The sequence below is a fragment of the Triturus cristatus genome, chromosome 5_2 (genome assembly GCF_964204655.1).
Source record: "Triturus cristatus chromosome 5_2, aTriCri1.1, whole genome shotgun sequence".
NCBI classification, from domain to species: Eukaryota; Metazoa; Chordata; class Amphibia; order Caudata; family Salamandridae; genus Triturus; species Triturus cristatus.
In genome coordinates, this window is record NC_140588.1 from 375,602,636 (window position 1) to 375,626,482 (window position 23,847).

General features: G+C 42.1%; 1 protein-coding gene across 2 annotated transcripts in view; it reads left to right on the forward strand.

Moving 5' to 3' along the window:
- Positions 1-23,847, forward strand: part of DSP (desmoplakin) — a 222,571-nt gene that overhangs the window by 194,221 nt on the left and 4,503 nt on the right. The window contains exon 23 of one of the 2 annotated variants that reach the window (XM_085607227.1): positions 18,382-20,679. In XM_085607227.1, coding sequence (XP_085463353.1) covers positions 18,382-20,679 — 2,298 coding nt within the window. The remainder of the gene's footprint in view (positions 1-18,381; positions 20,680-23,847) is intronic. The other variant, XM_085607228.1, reaches the window with a different exon arrangement.

The window sequence follows — 23,847 nt, forward strand, 5'->3', positions numbered from 1 at the left end:
ACTTCAAATGCGTCCCTTGCAAAAATGTCTAGCACGTCAGTGGAACCAGGCTCACGGACAACTCACAGATCTGGTGTTGGTGGACAGCCGCACACATCGCTCTCTGAAATGGTGGAACATAACAAACCTGTCCAAAGGGCGGCTGTTCCTAGAGCCTCTTCCACAGATAGTGCTGACAACGGACGCATCACTCACAGGATGGGGAGCCCATCTCCTCGGACACACCACTCAGGGCAAATGGACCACTCAACAAAAAGTGCTCCATATCAATTACCTGGAACTGCTAGCAGTGTTCCTAGCACTAAAATCATTCCAACTACATCTCCAGAACAAAACTGTCCTCATCCGGACAGACAACATGACAGCCATGTATTAAATACAAAAACAAGGAGGCACACATTCTCTCCAGCTGTCCCAGCTCGCACAAAACATTTGGAGATGGGCCATTCCTCAGAACATATACCTACTTGCAGAACACCTTCCAGGGGTTCACAATCAAATTGCATATCTGTTAAGTCGACAAACACAACAGATCCACGAATGGGAACTACATCCCCAAGTCCTACTGCCCTTTTTCCATCAATGGGGCCAACCAGACATAGATCTGTTCACCACATACGAAAACCCAAAATGCCCAACCTTCGCCGCCAGGTTTCCCCACCCGGAGTCAAAGGGCAATGCGATATGGATGAACTGGTCAGGCAGATTTGCTTACGCTTTTCCGCCTCTCCCACTCATTCCACTAGTGGTACACAAGCTCAGGCAACAGTCTCTCAAACTGATCCTAGTAGCTCCCACATGAGCACGCCAGCCGTGGTTCCCAACACTACTGGAACTCTCGCTAGTTCCACACCAAAAACTGCATCTCTCCCCGTCCTTATTAACCCAGAACCATGGAGAAATCAAACACCCAGATCCAGGTCAACTGAATCTGGCGATCTAGCTCCTGAAGTCCTAGAGTTCGGTTACCTCAACCTGCCACCAGACTGCATGAACATTATAAAAGAGGCCAGAAGACCTACCACTAAAGCTTGCTATGCTGCAAAATGGAAAAGATTTGCCATTTACTGCACTAACAATCATATAAACCCACTGGATGCATCCATCCAGGACATCATTAGCTACTTACTACAATTGCAAAGATGTAATTTGGCATACTCATCCATACGTCTCCACCTAGCAGCATTAGCAGCCTACTTACAAAATCGACAACAATTGTCACTCTTTAGAGTACCTGCGATCAAAGCCTTCATGGAAGGACTTAAAAGGATTATTCCTCCCAGATTACCACCCTCTCCAGTGTGGAATCTAAACATTGTTCTTACCAGGCTCATGGGACCCCCATTTGAACCTCTACATAAATGCGAACTACAGTTCCTCACATGGAAAGTGGCTTTCCTTATCGCTATCACATCCCTTCGAAGGGTAAGTGAAATCTAGGCTTTAACCATACAAGAACCATTCTTACAATTACACCGTAACAAAGTGGTTCTTAGGACAAATCCGAAATTCCTTCCAAAAGTCATATCTCCGTTCCATCTTAACCAATCAGTAGAGTTACTAGTGTTCTTCCCAAATCCAGACTCGGTAGCTGAAAGAGCTCTTCATACCTTAGATGTTAAAAGAGCCCTTCTGTACTACATTGACAGAACCAAATCATTCCGCAAAACAAAACAATTGTTTGTAGCTTTCTCTCCACCACATAAAGGCAACCCCATTTCCAAATCTGGAATAGCTAGGTGGATAGTTAAATGTATCCAAATATGCTACCACAAAGCTAAACGCACACTAACAGTTCCCCCTAGAGCGCATTCCACACGCAAAGTAGGGGCTTCCATGGCATTCTTAGGAAACATTCCCTTAGTAGATATTTGTAAGGCAGCCACATGGTCTACAACACACACCTTCACTAAACACTATTGTGTTGACGTACAAGCAAAGCAACAAGCTTCTGTGGGACAGGCTGTCCTTAAAACTTTATTTCAAACTGCTGCAACCGATACAGGTGACCACTGTTAGGGGAGATACTGCAATATAGTCTATCCTAGTGTGTGATCTGCAGCTCATATGCCTCGAACGGAATATGCTACTTACCAGTATGCATCTGTTCTTGGCATGTAGAGCTGCAGAGCCACACACGCCCACCCACCTCCCCGGGACCTGTATCTGTTCCAGCATTGTCTTACTTAGATATCACACATGGACATCTCTCTCTTTTCTACAAACTCCATCATTTCCCATCATGGCGAAAAACAATCTAACGATGGCGTTGATGCCCATGCGCACTGTCATCCAAGGGAGGAGTCACCTATCTCGTGACCACAAAGACTTCTTCCGTAGACAACAACAACCTGCAAGCATCCGAGCCCAACACCAGATGGCGATCTACTATCCTAGTGTGTGGCTCTGCAGCTCTACATGCCAAGAACAGATGCATACTGGTAAGTAGCATATTCCTTTTTAACTACTCCATTGCCTACCCAGGACAAAAACTAACACATCTCCAGATCTTGGAGAGCCTTGTAACCCAACCCATCCAGGTATTCTGTGTCTTCTGTATCGGCAGTATTAAATTAGGTTTTCCAAACATACTAGGGTAATAAGAACACAGAATATTTAAATAGTTTACCTTCAAATATTGTCCCATGGATAGAGTGGAACTTAATCCAAATGGCTGGTCTAAATAAGGTTTCAACTTTCTTTTTAATGTGAAATTTTACTCAGACTGGATGTCTGTTGCACTTTATAGAAATGCTCCTATTTTTAGACTAAGTGGTATGTTTGCTGTGTGTTTTTGCTAATGTTATGATGCTACAGTTGTTTAGCCGTCCTTGTTGTGCTACCTCCTAGATGGCTTTACAAGCATATTAATGAGGTCAGGAAAAAGCATGTCCGTTCTGTTTCTGGCAGTTTGGTGATTTAAGATCTTCACCATCCCTACTAACATACTTTGTGCTAATGCACGCGTCTCTCAAATTCTTTTTATCTTCAATAAGGAAATTTAATATGAAAGGTAAATGGGGAATAGTGTGATTATGACCGTGGCGGTCTGGGAATCGCCATTACTTTTTGGCGGTCTGGCTGCCCGCATACCTAGCAGTCCAACTGCCAGAATACGAAGTGGGCGTGAACACAGCCTCCAATCCGCCGCCACCACCAATATCTAGGCTTCAGCGGTAAGGGAGGCAGAGGCAGTCAATGGAGGTGGTGCCGGCATTGGCACCGCCGTGCGTATTATGACCTGCCTTTCCAACAACCTTTCCCTGGCGGGAACACAACCATGCAACGAACAGCGGAAAGGCAGGTTTTGGGGTGCAAAACCGTCTCCAGGGCGAGTGTGCCCTTGAGATATGCTACTGGTGTCATCAGTGTTTGCCCTCATGCCATCGTGTTTGCTGCGCGCACTGTTTCTCTTGCAGAACATGCTGCAAGGAAATAGTGTGGTTGACTGGTTGGAGGCATTGCAGCATGGTCAGCAACGGCTTCAGGCTCAAAAGCAGAGCTGAAGTATGCTGCTGCGAAGTCTCTGCAGGACACACACCGCCAGCCCCACGATGAACTCGTGGCGGGTGGGCGGGTGGGATGCTGCCGGCTTGGCTGCGTTTCATGGACCGCTGCCACTGCGGGCTGGTGGTCCTCCCGGCCAACTCATAACCAGGCCCTTAGCCCTTAAATTCCAGTTCTTTTTGTTAGTAAAAATTAGTGAATTTCTTTGCTATCTTTAAAAACATGATAAGTAAAAAAAATAAATAGTAAATTCATTTGTTACCGAAGGTGTAACCTGGTGAATCCCTGTGCCTGTGTGATCATCTAGCCTGCTGGGTTGTCTCTATATAACAGATACTTTTCAGATGAGTGGCCCCAACTGTGTGCCACTTTAATTATGTGCCAGTGAATTAACAAATTATGTGGCAGGGTTCATTGAATTGTGTGACAAGAAAATAAAAATTAAGTTCACATTCTATAGAATTATTATCCACATTTGTTTTTGCAGTTTAACAGACATTGGATAATTGTTTGTGTAAAAGATATTCATAGTGTTGACTGCATGCACACACTTCTTTTAGATGCCCCTCTTGTTTCCTGTACACCCCAGGCTTCTACAATAGTTTTGTGATTACTTTGTATTCACACTATAGTGCGCTCTTTTGGAAGAACAAATGAACAAGCTTTGATATATGTCAGTGTTTGTTTTGGGAAAATAAAAAAACAATTGGAACATAATACCCAAAATAAAAAGTATGTAAATATGCCATCCCTGTCATGATTTAAAAAGAGGGGCCCTTCACACTCATAAAAGAAGGAAAGTGACTATAGATGATTGGGCTGACGATTAGTATGGGTTGGTTGAACTTATTTGAGGTCATTAACGGCCCTGTCAGAATGTTGGTAAATTGCCTACATAACACATGCATGCCAACATTGTATAACAGGAAAGTTGGAGATTTTGAATCGGGTTTTTTTTTTTCTACATTGACTTCTGTTGAATCAGAGAGAATTTCAGGTTAGAGAAAATTAAAATAAAGCTACTTTTGGTTTAAAAACTTGGTAGTCTCTCACCTGAAATGGGTCTGTTGGCATTGATTCGAACTTAATTTGTTCATTAGGAGCAACTTTGTTTGTTTTTGGGATTTGCAAAAGATTTGAAGAATGTTGAAGAAAATCTATGTATTTACAGATTTCTTTGATTTACAGCAGTGTGTAATATTTATGCATTTGAAATAACCACAAGTTGGAAATGCTGAAATATGTGTACTTTTTCCATTGTCAAGGAAATTATTTCCCCACTTGAGAATTCCATTCTCCTAAACGCCCGTTAAATATGGTGTTACACCATCCTCATCTCAACCTGGAAAAGCCCTTTTTGTGCGCATTTCCAGGGTGGGAATCTACCTGCCAGAGATACAAAAATACCCCTAAATCTGTAAGTTCGTAGGTGTTTCTTAACTTGTCCAGATTGTTGGAAAACGAGGCATTAGTTGTGAGGCCTGCACAAGTAATGGGTCTTCATTTGCCCTTCACTGGGAACAAAACAGCCCATCGTAGCGCTTGACTTTGAGGGTAGTGTTGCAGGGCAGTCCAAGCTTAGTCAAGGTAGTCGGTGTGGGCTAGTAATCACCATTGACAGATACGCAGAAATAACACTCAATAATTGATAGTCCAGTCTGTGCTTTTTTTTTAATAAAGGGAACAGTTTATTTATTACACACACTACTCAATACTACGCTACAATTTACAAATATACATCAGATGCTAGAAATACTTCTTGACGTCGTGTAAGTACCACCACTCACATGCATGAACATCATCTTGCCCCCAAATGCCACGAGTTGACCATAGCTTGGTGTGAGGGCCCTTAGCACTGGCATCAAGCAAGTGGCTGCCCACCACATTATTTCAACAAGCATTTTTACAATGGTAACACCTGCCATAGTGACATATAACCCTGACCGAGAGCACATAATACAGACAACACAGTATACACACTTAAATCACACTAGTAAACATACACGTCAAAGCATGTCTTGAAGTGAGGAGTACTTATTACATCTGGTAACATGTACAACGCAATTCAGTTACTGCCCCTAAAAGGGCTCACATTCATAATTACATGGCTAAGCAAATATAACCAGGTACCCTGACAAGAATTCTAGCAACATATTTCCAATTCAATTTTAACATCACATATTGCATGTGACATCTAGTCTCAAAAGGACCGCATTTATGTAAATACACCTCCGTACATTTAACACCTTCCATCCCTAGAAAGGGACTCTCCACATGAAGCCCTCCCGGAAGCAACTCATAATCCTTGTCCCCCAAAAACAAGAATCCTCCATGCTGCAGAACAAAAGTTCCAGCCTCAGAGGAAGTTAACACTGGACTGAAACCCTTGAAGGGAGTCTGCGCTCCCCATGCAGCTCACCCTGCACATGTGCTTCATGAGGTTGATGACCCCATCTTCCTGGGACCACCACAAGCCAGTCTAAACCCCAAATGCTGCCAGGCCCTGCAGGGAATTATGGGGCACTCCCTCTGGAGCATGCATCCTTGAGCAGTGGCTCTCCTGCTGCTCAGAGGAGAGCCACGCTGGCTTGGCTGGTGGCCTCGCACCACGTTTCGGTCTTTCCTTGGAGGGGAGGGGTGGTCTCACCTGGCACCTCCTGTGAAGTTAAGTCGTTGGAGAACAGCTTAGGGAGAGGAGCCCACTCCTGGCTGCTCTCGCTGGCTCCCCGCCTGGCCAGCACCCTCATGTGCCGCCGCTGGAGCTGACCCTTTATTCTGGTCTGCCCACTCTTGCGGGCAGAGGCGGGTGCTGTGCCGGCCTGGCAGTGATGCAGGGGAGTGTTGACGGCCCTCCTCTCTCCTGCCATCGGGGGGAGGGGTCCTGGGCCCCCGTCCAGCTTAACAGGGAGCACGACAGTGCTCCCTAACTTCCTCTTCATCTGGGCCGAGAGCGTAGGATCCTGGGCCCCTAAGGCCTCTTCACAGGGGTGCGACGGCACTCCCCACCTTCATTTTCAATCCATGGATGGGGGTCATGGTCCCCTGAGGTACCTTCACGGGTGGTGCGATGGCACTCCCCAATTTTACTTTCATCTGGGCCCAAGGGCCCCCGAGGCACCTTCACGGGAGCGCAATGGCGTTCCCCGACTTCACTTCTCGGGGCCCAGGGATGGGATCCTGTGTCCCGCGTCAGTTTCGTGGGGAGCGTGGGGAGCACTACGGGGCTTCCCAGCTGTATTTTCCTCTTGGGGCAGGCCCCGGGACCTGACCCACCCGGGGGCACATTGGATACTGGCGTCAGAGCCCTGTGTGCTTCATCGTCAGACTCATCAAAAGTCACCTACTTTTCGGGGGCCGTATCTCAGGCCCCGGGGGGCAGTCTTACCAGCATTCATCTCCTTCTGCTCCTGGTGGCCAGCCCTAGCCATCTGGAGCACTTTCCACCACCCTTCTGTCCTCCGAGAGGGCGAGCTCGGCAAGGAGCTGGCGGCAAGGAGCTGGCTTCACTGGGTCCCCGCGCCAGACTCTCACCTGGCTCTCCTTCTGGGCCTCTCCTCTCCTTGCGCAGAAGCTCAGCACTTCTTTCACCAGTCCTGGAGGCGCTCAGAGGCAGAGTTCCTGGCCCTGGAGATAGTCAGGGGGCTCCTCCTTCCAACTGCCCATGGCGCCAGCCCCCAGCACCAGTCTTCCTCAGCAAGACCGCATCCCAGAGAGAGCTCCTCTTCCTGTGCAAGACCTTTTAAGAAAAAGTTGAGGGGGCTGGCAGGAATGCACTTCTGCCCTAACCTGCAATGCCACATCACCTATCTTCCCCTGATCCCTCCTTCCTCACTGGCCTCTGGTATACTTCAAGCTGGCGTCGTCAAGGGGTCCTATACCACATGGTCTCTAAAAAGCTCCCTTCCCCCACTTGCTGACATCACGGCTCGAGCCTGGAGCAGGACTGGTGCCTGGCATTGGGTGACAGCTGATGATTGATGTCCTGCAGCTTCACCCCATCTCTCCCTCTTGGAGAGAAGACCTTCACCCTGGGGAATACTTGCAGTGAAGGGCTAGGCCTCTGATGGTACAGCTTGGTGAGGAAGGTAAATATTCCAGAGTGGCAGGGTCACACCAAGCCTGGGCTCTGGTTCTGAGCTGAGTCAGAGGAATATGACATTGGCCCATAAGCAGTACAGATATGCCTTTGGACATAAAATGATTCTTTTCACTCAACTTACTGTGTACTTTTGTGCGTACCTGGAGTTTGTAGACCCAAGGGAACTGAAACTACCCCATGTGGGCTCCTTCTCCATAGGAGTATAATGGAGTGTTCCTAGAGTGAAACAGTAAAGCGCACTGACTACCCGTTTCATGTGTAGCCCCACATTAAAAGCCTATTTCATGTCACCACCCAACTCTTCATAGTCCCGTCTACAACATTCCATCTGTACCCAGCTCCTGGGCTGCGCATAACAGGAATCTCACCGCTCAGAGCCCTTACAAGGGTGCAAAATGTGTCCACATGTAACCAGTCTGGTGCCTCTTATCCTGGCTGCAGCCCCTTATCTCACAAGGCGGACACCAGTGGAAACCACATGCAGTCCATTTTATCACAAGTTTACCGTGGGTGAGTCCCAGCTTATGAGGCTCTCCCACAGTAAAAGCTTAAAAATCAGGTGATTAAAGAGCGAAAAATCCAGGCGGCTTAGATGGTCAGAACCACCTTCTCACCTGGATGCACTCACCCACAACTAGTCACAAACAATGCCATTGCAGAAATTCCACCTCTCTGGCATAATTTGTGCATTCTCAAATACACTCTGTGAACGTAAAAGTCACCAACCCTGATTCTATGAATCAGGATTGGAATTTACCCTTGCAAATTGCTTTCTTGAGCAGTAATATTCACAACTGTAAAAACATGTGAAGATTTTCTGAATTTATTTACTACCCCACCTAGGTGTAACTCAATGCATTTTTGCTACCCACTATTACCAAATGTAGATATGTACCTGCAAGGGCTGCAGCCTCCTACATCAGCATTTAGAAGTGTCAATTTACTTCTAGTAATTTTGCACACAGAGGTAGAGAGCTCCACCACCGTGCTGGAGACTTCCCAGTGGGAAAGTATAGGAATAGTTATCAAAGTTTATCATTCTTTTAAATAAAATGTAAAACATCATTTAATATATTATATACATACAAAATAGTTTAAAATATTTATTTAACTAGCACTGATATAATAAAATGTTAAATGACATTAAATCATCAAATTAAATGTACCCTAAATAATTCACTATATTAATTTATTTTAAAAATCATTTTCCAACAAAAATGTAAACAAATTCCACACTCACTAACCATTTTATTTTTGGTATGTAGTCAGTTTTGTTAGGATAATTGAAATATTCCAATCATTTGTATTTTTATTAAAGTGTGATGTATGTTTTACAATAAAATGTATTACATATTTGATTATATAAACTTCAACCTAAATTAAGTTGTTACTAATTATATATAATTTTAACACTCTCTCTCTCTATATATATATATATATATATATAATATATATATACATATCAAGTCCCCATGAAGGGATGAAACGCGTAATGGCTGCCGGTTTGTTGGTGTGAGTCATCCCGAAATAAATTAACTGGTATTTTAAAAGAATCCTGTGGTCCATGCTCTTTTTATCGTGGCTGGGAAAAAGCGTGGAAAAGAAGAGTGCTTGATAATATATATATATACACATACTCAAAAAAGAAGCAGAGAACTCTGGGTAGTTCTCAAGTTTAGGTGGAAAGCAGCTCCTGTAGAGAGCACTCTCAACACCAGCGACACTTCTCACCTCAAATGACTGTTTTTCTATCAAAGTCTTTAAGCATAGGATGAGCACAGTGCTATCCACGCCGAGATAGAAAAGGACAAAGTCTTTTGCCATTTCTACAGCAAAGTCTTTAAGCATAGGACTAGCACAGTGCTGTCCTTGCCGAGCTGTAAAATGACAAAAGCCATTTACCACTACAGGCACAGTATTACAGCTTTGAATTGGTAAAATACCAACCAAGCAACCTGAAATGATTAAAAGCAGCCCCTGACACAGTGTTTCGCTCTAATTAGAGCTCTTCACAGAGGTATAACTTTGTCCAAACACAAGGGAGCACCCAGTATAAGTAAAAAAAATACCCTTTCAGGCATAGAGTGACGAATAAATTATGCAAAAAAGAAGCAGAGAACTCTGGGTAGTTCTCAAGTTTAGGTGGAAAGCAGCTCCTGTAGAGAGCACTCTCAACACCAGCGACACTCTATTTCTGGCATTGAATTTAAAGGTCACTTGTCTTCTTCAATTCAGTAACGCCCAACCATAAGTTACAGCATGTCTCCTTTCAGTTACTTAGAGCTTGTTTGAACTATAGCCATTTGCCAAAAAATTCAACCTAGCTGGACAATAGCATGCTAGATAGTACCATGTCACTTTCACCCAGTTTTACATTGGCACATGATTTCATGTTGATAGGAAAGAGCACACAATTTTCCAGATACTAACAAGGTTAGTTTGTTATCCAGGCTGCTAGATTGGGTTAAGTACAGTGTTTTGGACTAGATCCGGGATTATTGTTACTTTGCAATTGATGGAGAAGGATGTTTTCTAATAAATATACACTTGGTGATTTACTTCTTTGCATTGATATAGATTTATATTAGGAATTCCGCAGTTTCGGAGGCAAGATGGTGTCTGAGTAGCCGCTCATTCGCGAATCTCTTCCGGTCAGACCCCCAGAACAATTGGAAAACTACAGAAATGCCCTTTTAAAGCACTGTGATGAAGCGCCTGCGATGCAAGATTGCTTTTGTCTGTCGATTCGATGTGCGCGGAACATGCGGTGAGAGTAATCTGCCTGTCTCGCTGCCACGAGCTCCAGCGTGGCTCAGTCTGGCACTAGTGAGGTCTTCCGGCCTGCGGCGAACGTCAAGCGAACAGCTGATCGGAGCACTCTCTGCGCTCCCTGGGGTTCTGCTAGCTCTCCAGGCAAATATTGTGTCATCGCTTCCACATGGTCCGCACGGAGCTGCGCTTCCTCCTCTGTATCAGAGCCGGAGTCGCTGACAGAGAATACATTGTATCGGTGACAGACAACAAGTAAGAATGGCAGGACGGAGTGTAAAGAAAGCTAGGATTAAAAGTGTTCAGTCTTCTCTGTCAACAACATCTGCAGCTACCCAATCTTCCATGCTGAAAATCGAGGAAAGAGGACCAATACCCGTGGGGGCAAAGGGAAGGGGTGGAAAAGAGTGAAAATATGAATAAAAGTGACACAATAAAAAAAACAACCAAAATCCCCTCGGGACTTGGTTTCTTGTCAATCATTAATCACCAACATCTTTGGCTTAACAGAGGGAGGCACGCATAGGGCTCTGGAAAAAAGGAAGAGGGCAGAGGAGCATAATGAGCACAACGAGCAAGTCATGGTTGCCCTTACTTCAACCCCAGGGGTGGCACCTGGGCCTAGCCACCAACCAAATACTGCCCCTGACCTGGCATTAGACACCGATGAGTCTGTCATTGCAAGCTTCATCGCCGGCCCCCAAGATGGCCAGCAGAAGTGTCCAGATAGTGTGGGAATAATTGGGAGTGAATGCTCCTTGGCTAACAAAGATCTTTGAAAGTGTAAATGTAGCTGGAAATGACAAGGCAGATGCCCCTCTGCCGTTGGCCAGATCACCTGATACACTGGGGAAATTCTACTTCCTAACTGATGAATCCGAATTATCTGATCTGAGCATCACCGCCTCCAGCGAAGAAGAAGGGTGTAACTGGAGTATCACCACTGACTCGGAGCCTCTCTCAAAACCCAGTGGACAGAAGAAATCCTTAACAAAGAAAGGAAGTAGCAGAAGGAGGAGCGAGATCCCCAACTGCGGAAGCACTGTGGAACTGAGATGGGACTATTCGGCTACGCAATTTACCACTATAGCAGATCAAACAATCCACTCAGTGGTAAACCAGACCATTACAGGCAACGTTGAGAATGGGAGCCAGAATGAATCTGCCCTAGCAGTGGTGTTACAATCAATCAAGAGCTTTCAGGAGGAGGTAAAGATAGACAATCTTAGAGCACGTCTGGCCACAAAAAAACTGCAAGGGGAGGTCAGGAAAGTGGACAAAACATGTGAGGAAATCGCAGAAAGAATGGCCTCAGTGGAGGCTCGGACGAAAATTTGGAGAAGTACTTTGTCACCCTGAAAGCACAAGGCGATGTACATGAGGGGATAGTAAAGGATCTAATGTGGAAAATTGAGGAGTATGAAAACAGACAACGCCGTAACAACCTCCGTGTCCTTGGCATCCCAGAAGGAGCCGAAGGGAACGACCCCAGAAAATATATGATATCGTTGCTAAAGGGGGCCTTTCCTGAACTGCATACCTGGGACTGGGACAAAGAGATCAAGCGGGCCCACAGATTCCCCTTAACACCGTAGAAACGTCCCTCATCAACTACTGAGCAACCACGTGCAATGCTTGTATACTTAGGGAATTTTTTACTTCGGCAGTCCCTTGACAATCTGGCCAGACCAACCGCTAAAAAGGAATTTGATGGAGTGAGCATCTTCACATGAACGGACTTCGGTCATGTCACTGTGGAGCAAAGGTGGAAGCTTAGACTATTCTTTGCCCCTTTTCTGCAGCTCGGGGCAGAAGTATATCTGCAGAACTCAGCTAGGCTAAAGGTTGTTTTCAGGGGGCAACCTGCAGCTTTCTCACCGAAATTCAGGCCCAAACATATTTAAATGAGATCTCTTGCTGAACTGAGAGTGGGGTCTAGCTGTAGACAGAGCCAAACCATAGAACACATGACTTATAATAATGATTGCCAAAGATAGGAAAAAAAAATATTAGGACAAGATTCACAGATTTTTCTTTGCTTTTATTTTTTTTAGGATGATTTTGGAGGAGCAGCGAGGTCATGACTCCTCCGATTACGTCATCGGGCAGGGCCAGGTTACCTCAGCTATAGGTTGTGGGAGGGGAGGCGGGATTAGGTGGGCACTGGGGTTGGGTTGGGGGGCTTGGCACAAGGGGGATGTTCTACAGGTATTGTGATTCTTTTTTCTCTTTTTATGCTAGATGAGTAAGATACTCATAGCCACTATTAATATCTGCAGTCTCAATGACCCTAAAAAGAGACCACACACTGCAGCTGGGCTGCGGCTATTGAAGACAGACATTGTCTGCGTGCAGGAGACTCCCATTGAAAGGGCTCAATTGCACTTATCAAATTCACTTGGTTACACATTGGTGGGGGGATGACACAAAATACACGGACACGTGGGGTGGCAATCTTGACATCTAATATTACTCTATAATTTAGGTGAACATCAGTGGACCATCTAGGAAGATGGGTAATAACTGATTGCCGTCAAAGCAATGAGGAATCATTCACTATTTGTTCAGTTTATGGCAGCACCTTGGATGATCCAGGAGTGTTTGAGCACGTAAATAATGAACTTGCTGCCTGGCTGCTCCCTATAATCTTATGTGGGGACTTTAACATAAACATACCTGCCGATAAAAAATTTAAACTAACTGGACATTTAGTGGTAGGAAACCGAAAGTGTTCTGGGCACTAAGGACATTATGCTTAGATCATGCGCTCTGCGACCTCTAAAATTGCCAAAATCCCTCTGATCTAGGATTTACCTTTTTTTCCTTTCCACACAGTGAGCACGCTAGTCTTAACTTCATACTAGTGTCCTATTCCCTACTCCATGATTGTCCTATTGAGAAAGCCCCATGTATACTGTCCGATCACAACCCCTTAGTGGCTGGGATCAAGGGAAAAATGCCAAAAACGAAGGGTGGTGCAACATGGAGTTTTGAACGAGCCCTAATTGTGAATGAGGAATATTGAGTTATATGAGGAAATGGATCCCTCAATTTCTTGATGAGAACTTGATGAAAACTTAGGGAGAACAGGAATTGAGCTTGTATGGGATACGTTAAAAGCAGGAATACAGGGGGATTTTCCCTGTCCTCAAATGACACACTAACTAGACTGTCAGCTGCAGAAGAGGACCTGATTAGAGTGTTCCAATCGGGTGGGGATCCCGCAGAAACGAGCATATGAGGGCAGTGAGCAGGAAGGGCATCACCTGGCAATTAGACCTAGAAAAGATGCAACTCAGAACATAATACAAGAAATTAAAGATCCAGTGCTAGGTGTGGTTACAGATCCGGATGGAATTAGAAACACTTTTAACACATACTACCAAAAAACTATCTGGCATGCATCAACATAGGCTTTTGCGATTCCTTAATTGCGATTATTAAGGAATCACAATTAAGGATTTGCAAAAGCCTATGCATGTAGGAATCGCTATAAAAATAGCGATTCCTACACATTCCTTAATTGTGACTTGCAATTAAGGAATGCTGTCCCATTCATTCCTATGGGCCTCCAGGCCCATAGGAATGAATTGGAGATTGCATGAGCAATTTGCGAGTACCAGTAGGTACTCGCAAGTTGCTCATGCAATTTCAAGGGTGCAAGGGTGTCAAAATGACACCCTTTTGCACCCCTGAAATTGATCTGTGCAAATATGTTGCACACACACATGCCTTAAGGGCATGTGTGTGCGCAACATGAAACTTTGAAAAATGCACAAAAGTGCATTTTTCAAAGTTTTTGCTCCCCCTATTAGCGAAATCGTGATTGTTTTTTTACTTTAATGCATTGCATTTAAGGAATCTCAATTTGGGATTCCTTAAATGCAATCGCAATTTAAGTAATCGCAATTTAGATATTCTTTAAATTGCGATTTTTGCATTTGGGATGATGCATCCCAAATGCAAACATACCGGTCGCAAAGGGGCAGATTCTGAGAACCTGCCCGTTTGCGACTGGCTTTTCCTTTGATGCATGTGCCTGTATATCAGGAGGATTCATCTAGGGAACTGGGAGAAGTCGAGGCATATTTGAGTTCAATCCCCGTGGAGCAATTCTCTCAGGAAGAACAGCTACTGCTAGATGATCTCCCGCAATGGATTGAGATATTATTATGCATTAATAGTCTCCCTAATGGCAAGGCTGCTGGTTTGGATAACATCCCTCTGGAATTTTACAAAAAAATCTCGTCTCAGCTTAAAGGCTGTATGACCCAGCTATTTATGCATGTATTTAAGGGTGGAAGACCTCCAGACACTTGGTCACACTTAAAAAATAGTGATTTTTCTAAAAAACAAAAAAACATCATGCGCGCCTGGCTCATATCGCCCTATAACACTGATTAACAGTGATAGTAAGATTTACTAAAAAATCCTTGCCACCAGAATGGCATCAGTTATCCATAAGGTCATCTCCATCAGGCAGCACGGATTTATCCCAGGGTGGGGGACAACAGACCACACAAGGAGTGTTATTTCACTTTGCCACCAGCATATCCAAAGACCCCATGGCACTAATCCTGCTAGACGTAGAAAAGGCCTTTGACCGGGTCTCCTGGTCCTTTCTGTGGGAGACCCTGTCAAGGGTGGGAATCAGAGATGGGCTACTACAGGCTATCAAAATGCTTTATTTTCACCCTACGGCAAGGGTATTTGTTAACAGAGCACTTACAGATCCTTTTAAAATAACAAGAGGCACCCAACAGGGCTGTCCAAGTTCACCGTTGCAATTTGCATTCTATATTGACCCTTTTCTCCGACAACTAGAACAGAATAAGACTATTGTAACACATAATTAAGAAACAAAAGTCTTGGCATATGCTGACGATATTGCCTCCGAACTTGATACTGCTATACATAAAATCGAAGAAGAAGCAGAGAGATATGGGACACTCTCGGGATATACTCTTAATCGTGGCAAAACGCAAATAGTGGGTAATGAGAACTTAATGATTAATGATACCAGAGTCGTCAAAAATGCGACCTACTTAGGGATTAATATATCAGCAATCATTGATAATATCGTCAAATATAACATCGATACCCTACTAGTTAATGTCAATCAGGACCTGTCGAGACTGCATAATCTCCATCTATCTATCATTGGCAGATGCAACATTATTAAAATGCTATATTTTCTCAAGTTTTTATACTTGATGCATGCAATTCCACTGGAATTCTCAACTGACTATTTGAAGAAAATAGAAGGTCTCTTTTCCCAATTTGTCTGTGCATACGCCAAGCCAAGAAGGGCTTATAAATCCCTTACTTAACCCAGGGAAAGAGCGGGATAAGCCCTACCAAATATAAGACTTTATTTCTGGGCCACCACACTATTGCACAATTTAGTTCTTATACAAGAGAAGCCGAAAGATAGAGCACTTGAAGATGTACCTACCCCCCTAGAACTTATAATGGGCGTGGAAGCTTGGGGATGGGCATGGTGGTACCTAAACGACAACTACTTAAAAAATCAGCTTCAAAACACTATAAGGGGGGTTTAAAATCTTGAAATCAGTTCAAAGACTGATAGGAATTGGATGGCTCAATTTTTATACACCACTTTGCAATAACCCAAATCTGCCAGAAATCTTTAAAGGCCCAATAACTAAAAGATGGGGTGAGGTTGAGCTGCCAAAACTTGGAGCTTTTTTCTCTCCACTTGGCCTTGTGTCCTTTGAAAACCTTAAAGAATGGTTTGAGATAGATCAAAGGGACTTTTACAAATATCTTCAAATAAGGGATTTCTTAAACAGGAAAGGTGGCGGACCAATAGGATTCGCTAACAATGACATATTTGATAAACTGATAGAAAACAAAGATCTGCCTACACGGGTAGTTCATACATTTTTCATCTCTCTGATGAAAGATGACATGGAGGAACGGACGCTAAAGTGGGAAGAGGAAATTGGGGTCTCGGAAGACCTTTTTCTTCACTCATGTAAATTGGCACTGAGCATCTTAATTCCAGCCCTGCTACAGGCACAATACTACAAAACTTGCTTTTCACTATACTATACTTCCAAAAAAATTGCCAAATGGGGGACTGGGATAGGAACATCATGCCCCAGGTGTTTATTATTTCAGGCAGACCTGATACATATCTTTGCCTCCTGCAGCATGCTTAGCAAGTTGAAACTGGAGGTCACCAACTTCCATAAGGAGGCTCTAGGAGTGGAATGCTCCCTCTCTGTCCCCGATAGGGCTTGGGGTAGCACTGGATACACGGGGGAAAACCTGAGAGGAATTAGTATTTATTGCAATGGCGATCCTCCCTCTATGCATAGCATCGGCTTGGCTAGATCCCAACCCCACTGGATTTCAGCAATGGCTTTTTCGCCTGCTGGCGAATTATAATCTGGAAAAGGCTATCTATGCAAAGAGGGGAATACGTTCACATATGAAAGGCTTAAAAATCCCGGCACCATTGACTAGATGGCTAGAGGAAAACGGGTAGTTTATAAAGAGGAAACCAATACAGTGATGATATGACACATTGTCTTATTGGGGTTCATGTGCAAGGGAAGTTGCTGAATAATGCATGACCAACATGACTAACTGGCTCTAACTGGCAACTTTGGTTACATTTGTATTAGTAAACTGTAAAGGAGCTAGCATATGATTTTGTGTCAAACACAGGATAACAGAATGTAAGACAATGGCCAACCTGCCGGGGGGGGTTGTTGGATGGGTGGGGGTAGAGAGATACAAAATTTCAAAAATGCATAATTGCCTTGTGATAATGAATTTCAATGTATGATTACACTATCTTATATTATGCAAATAAAAAAAAATAATTCCGCAGTTTCCAAGAATATGCCTGGAAAACAACAGTTGCAGGTTTACAAGCTTGCTTTTTAAAACCCTTTGTAAATTCTCATTTGTGAGTACGCCAAGGCATTTCCACATGTGCAGCTGTACATAATGAACAATTGTGCATAGGGAAATGGCATCTCATATTTGCCAGGGCACTTTATTTTAGTCTTTTTCCCCCCACTGGGAATTCCTTTTGTTGAAGGCATTCCCTTAACATATTCACCATCGAAATAAATGTGCTCCTTTCCATGACAGTAGTGAATCTTCAACCACTTCCAGGTGGGACTGGGTTGAAAAGTTGTTTGTCAATACCTACAAACTGTTGGGTTTGCACAGTATTACACAACTCCGAAGGATACTGTACTTGTTTTATGAGTTCAGGGTTACCTAAATTAAATTCCTGTCATATGTAAATCAAATTCTCATCAGGTGTAAATTTAAAAGGACTTCATGAATTGTGACTCTAATATTTTGGATTTGGACTGTGCTAGGATGTGCCAGCGAAAAGTACTTACGTAAGGACATGAGGTTAACTATGTTACAGCTACGTAAAAACATATTTTAGGGAGACGTGGTCAAGCAGACTATCATGTTAGTTATTAGACCTATGCAACTGATCTGCATTTTCAGACTGGACCTCAAAACAGCATCAGTGCTCGAATTGGGCTTGTTGCCGCTATATAAAAATAAATGAAGAATTACTACTTTAATAATCTTGACCAATTCATATTCTGTGCACCAGAAACCTCAGTGCCTGAATCTTAAATAATAAGTTCTATTATTGACATTCATTGGGATTTCGTTTGTCAACCTCAAGAGGACATAAGGAGAGAACCAGGTCTAAGTTCATAGAATGTTACAGGTAGATCAGTTCTGCAATTGTTAAACCTATGACCATATGTAACCAATTACTTAGATGCCATTTTTAAAGTATAGTCTCTAATACTGTGCATGAATCTTGGTAAAAAATATTCATTAGATGCTGGAATAGTATATGTTTGTTACAATGGTATAGCTTTCAATTTTCCTTGCAGTTACCTCAACTACATTGGTATGTTTGTGTTTATTTGTTCGCATTGAAGATGCAGTGAACCACTAATGAGTATTTATTTCTTTTTTCTCTTATTTTACAGATGAAAAATACAAGAATTGAAATGCTAGAAGAGGAACTAAGACTTGCCAGAGATGCAAACTCTGACAATACTTCCAAGAACAAATACCTGGATCAGAATCTGATAAAGGTTCAGCAGGAATGTTCAGAGTACAAATCAAAACTTCTTCTTCTAGAGGAAATGAAAAGGAAGGTCGAAATGGATGGTAGTATGTCTAAGGCAAATCTGGAGAAATGTTACAGCCAAATAAAGGAGTTCAGCGAAAAGATTGCAAGACTGACGTTTGAAATTGAAGAGGAAAAGAGACGAAGGAAGGCAGCAGAAGACAGACTTGATCAGCACAAGAATGAATTTGAGCAGGTACAGCAAAAAAAGCAAAATGAATTGGAAAGCATCAACTGGCAAAAATTAGAGTCTCAGAAGACAGTCAAAGAAAAGGAGTATGAAATAGAGAAGTTGAGGGTTCTTCTGCAGGATGAAGGAGCACGTAAACGGGATTATGAAAATGAGTTGGCTAAGGTAAGAAGGGAATATGAGGATCAACTAATCAATCTGAAGAGCAAGTATGAAAGCGAAATCAATATCACGAAAACAACAATAAAGACGATATCCATTGAAAAGAATGATGAATGCAGTGAACTCAAATCACAGCTTGAAAACCTTGCAAGTCGAAACAAGAGCCTAACAGAGGAAATAAAGAGGCTGAACGATGCCATTGCTCAAACAAATGAGCAGAAAAGAAGAGCAGAAGAAGCTGCCTTGCAACAGCGAGCCTCTAGCTCAGACATTACTCAAAGAAAACAGCAGTTGGAGTTGGAGTACCAGAAGATTGTTCAGCTTCGCTCAGAAGATACTGCAAATTACAAACAATCATTGGATGATGCTGCAAAGACCATTCGGGATAGAAACAAGGAAATTGAGAAACTTAAGATTCAGCTACAGGAAGAGGCTGCACGCTACAGGCAATGTGAAAATGACCTGGCTAAGGTAAGGAACACTTATGATGAGCAAATTATAAGCCTAAAAAACAAGTATGAGACTGAAATCACCGTTACAAAGACAACAATCCAAGAGGTGTCTAAGCAAAACCAAAACGATGCATCTAGTTACAGAGCAGAAATTGACAGTCTAATTAAAGAAAAGAAGGCAATGAAAGAGGAAATTAGCAGGCTTAACAGCACACTGACTGAGACCACAGAGCATCTGAGAATAAGTGAAGAAAATATTCGCCTCCATAAAACATCAGGTTCTGAGATTTCCCAAAAAAAACAACAACTAGAGACTGAACTGAAGCAGATCCACAAACTCCGTTCAGAAGAAGAGTTGAGGTACAAGAAGTCACTTGACGATGCTGCAAAGACCATTCAGGACAGGAATATGGAAATTGATCGACTGAAAAAGTTGGTGGAAGTTGAAAGTAGGGAGAAGAAATCACTGGAGGATGAGCTTGCTCGATTGCAGAGGAGCCACTTTGATCTGCAGAAGGAGAATATTAGCACCCTAGAGGCAATCAGCACTTTAAAAATTAACCATGAGAAACAGATCCTCCAACTGCAGAGTGAGCATGAAAGGACATCGCAGGAGAAACATGGGAGAGACCAAGACGTTTCTAAACTCCAGAGCAGTCTTAGAGAGCTGCAGCTCCAGAAGCACAAGTTGGAGGAGGAAAATGGCATGCACAAAAAGAATCTGCTGGAGGAGTCTACAAAGCGAAGGATGCTGGAGGAAGAGATGCAAAGCCTGACAAGATCCTACAAAGAGCAAATGAATAATGTCACACATCTCACCCAGCAGATGGAGCAAATGTCCATTTTAAAGAAAAGGAGTGAAGATGACCTTAGGCAGCACAGAGATTCTTTAGACAGCCAACTTAGGGAGAAACAACGCGTAATTGATGAATTAAATAGGCTCAAAGCAGAGGTGGATGCCTTGCGACGTCAGCTGCTTCAGGAGCAGGAGAGCTTAAAGCAGGCCCACCTTAGAAATGAGCATCTTCAAAAGGCTATCGAAGAACGCAATAAGAGCCTGAATGAGTGTAAAATAGAAATAGAGAGGCTACAGTCTCTAACACAGAACCTCACCAAAGAGCACTTGAGATTAGAGGAGGAGCTCCGAAATGTGAAGCTGGAAAATGATGACATAAGAAAGAGCAAAGACGAAGTAGATGGTGAAAAAAATGCCACTATTACAGAGCTAAGAAGTCAACTGCAAACAAGCAACGCACGAAGCCTAGAACTACAGGGGCTGATTAATGAGTTACAGAAAGAAAGGGGAAATTTGAGACAGGAAATTGAAAAGTTCCAAAGGCAGGCACTAGAGGTATTCAAAAATGTTTCCTCCTGACTTTTGTGTCTGTCAAGTGACCGAGTAAATCAAATGATTGGCTTTCCACGCTGATTTAGTTAAGTGTATCTGAATCATATTTATTGTGCCACAACTGTGTTGCTTGTTTTATCTTCTCACAAATGTGTTTAAATGTGGTTCTGTTTTTGATTGTGAAATCTTCAGGGTTTTGCTCAACTGAACAAATATTGAGGAACTCTGAATCGCTATCGGTTGTGTATACACTCGGTCACAGAAAATCTATCCTCTTTCCAGTTTTAAATATCAAATAATAGACTACCATCAAGAGTTGAAGTTCGTTTAATTTAGGGAGTAAGGTTCATTGGTCAGGAAAGTTTATGAACTTGTACACCATTGAAAAAATACTATAACATGCACTTTAATTATAAAATGCACTGGCTTGCATAAAAATAAGATGGACTCTCTCTTTTGCAATACATGCTTTTCTACAAATTGTCTTCAAACAGTCCATGTTTGAAGTCACAAAACTGCGGGGATGGTTGCTAATAATGGTTTCAGTGCATGCATAACTATATGGTTAACCCATATTTTATGTTTATATACATATGCACAAGGGTATTTTTAAAATGCATGTTTATGCCATATCAGTAATTATACATGTAACCAAACGAATGTTATTGTGAAAAGGTCTAGTATTAACCATAACTTTTTTTTAATTATTTGGATATACTTGGCATGAAAACTATATCCTGAAATAGACCTCTACTTAATGCTGGGAAGAGAGGCTATAACAGGGAACCGCAGCTCCCTTTCAAAGGGAGGAGAGTAGAACACATGCTTTGAGACTGGGGAAGTACATTAATTGTTTTCTGTGTTTAAAAAACATATGAACATTGAAATTATAAAAAATTAAATGTTACAATTCATGAGATGAACTGAAGCATGGGTCTCCAACATAGGTACTGTAGGACCATATCATAACTGCTGACTTTGTAAATTGATATTTTTGAGATTCATTAAGGCCAATTTATTTACGAGTTTATCATGAAAATCTGTCATGTATCTGAACTTCTTTGGCCTATGTTAGCCACCTCAGATAAAAAGCACAATCAACATTAATTTAATGATTTTTTTCAAATAACGGTAAAATTGATCAATTGGTCGCAGTTGCATTACACATTTAGGAATTATATTTCCTCCACACCACAACATTTTCAATTGCTTTCAATCTTGTTTTTCCCCAACAAACCTTTATCAGTGCCAGCTACTTATTTTAAGAATATCAACTGGTACCTATCATCAATACCTGGAAATTCATCAGGTATCTCTACATCACTTTGATGTTAAATTATTGAGTGTTAATTTCTTTGCGAACCAACAAATGCCTTTAAGATCCTTGACAAAACTTGGGAACACTTAATCAGCTAAAAAAAAAAAGTACAAAGTAAATTCTCTATAAGAGGTCCAGTAAAGTTATCCGTGTAGGACTTTAAAATACATGCATTTTACTGGATGTGTGTCATTATTTCAGCTACTATTACTTCTTATACTATTAGTTCTTCTCCATATCTGCAACCCACCATGTCATCAACCCCATGCCTAACATTAAAAAGCCCACTGTTTCAATCTGCTATTATGTCAACATGCTATCGATAAATACTTATATCAAGATACACTTTACTTGACTTCATGACTTGTACACTAATCCAAAAACTAAATGTAAGTGTGCATTGACCCCTGAACGTAAACTTAACTGTAGTCCCACTAAATACTACATATTTAAATTTATGACCTTTAATCACATTATGTGAAATTAAATACAAAATATAAATACAATGATGTGAAGTTAATGTTAATATTAAGTTAAAATGCTCACATAACTAGAGCAGAGGTTTGCAAACCTTTTAGAACCACATCCCGCTTTATAGAGCATCAAACCTTCGCAATCCACCTAGCTTTAGTGGACATGAGGTGGGCGATTTTTAACATAACTAAAGTATCACGTGGTAGCTCACTATCATTAACAAACAGCACATTTTCTATTTAAATGGCAGCTACATCTGCACAGACAGTTTTTCTGATAAAACTATATTGCACACAAATGATATGTGGAAATCATGTTTCAGTGAATATTTATCATTTGTGCACCACCATGTAGTGTCTTTATTCGGTTTGATCCTATTAAAATCTTTGTCTCCATCACACTTCAAAATTGCTGAAAAATTGGCCTTATTTTTCCTTTCCTAACTGCGAAATGTGTACAGTTAATTTGCAGTTATTTACATTTTGTTGTGTGGTACAAAAACTGACATCCTTCAGCCTTTCTTTTAAAACACCTATACACCAGCAAGATTGTCACATAATTCACTTTACTTTTCTTTCTCTGGCTGCTAAGTGAGAGGAGTTTGTAAACACCAATCTTTATGGGAAAAATCAGCAATTTCTCAGAAGACATAGCCTTATATTTGACCTCTGTCCTAGAAGCACAGCAAATGTGACAATATAAATACAGAATTTAAAGGCATCTTTTTTTATTGCTTGAACTTTCACGACTCACCAAAAATTAGTTTGAAACAGTTTGGAAAACACTGAGCTAGAGTCATCTAGTAATTATTAACTTTCTCTAAACCAATCTCTTGTAAATGATTTACAGAGTTACACTCTTTTGAAATACACATTTTATATTCTCATCCTTGATCCTTTTAATTTGTTTTTATTTTAAAGTTAACTTTTAAACTGTCTATGTACTTTCCTCAAAGTCAGATGCAATGGTTAATGTAATGGTAGGTGGAACTAATGGAGTTGAAGTAATAAAGGATGCACCAAACCAGTAACTCCATCTGTCTGCTGTCGTGCAAATCTAGATGTAATTTAATTCCTATCAGTATAGCATGAACTAATCCCATTACCTAGATCAACAAAAAACACCAAGATTATAAATAATACCTCGCAGATGTTCCATAAATAGGAAGGGCCTTTTTTCAAATGTATGTCTTTTTCAGGGATTAGAGCAATCGCCCACTATATATTAAATTAAATAACATAGTCAATTCATGGTGGTAAGGGCTCTCCTATACATTTATTGATGGGGTCCATATTAGCTTTTAGCCTATCAATAAACCCAGATAAGGATGTTCTCGGATGACACCCAAACCCTGGCAAACAGTAGTCTGTTTTGTGCTA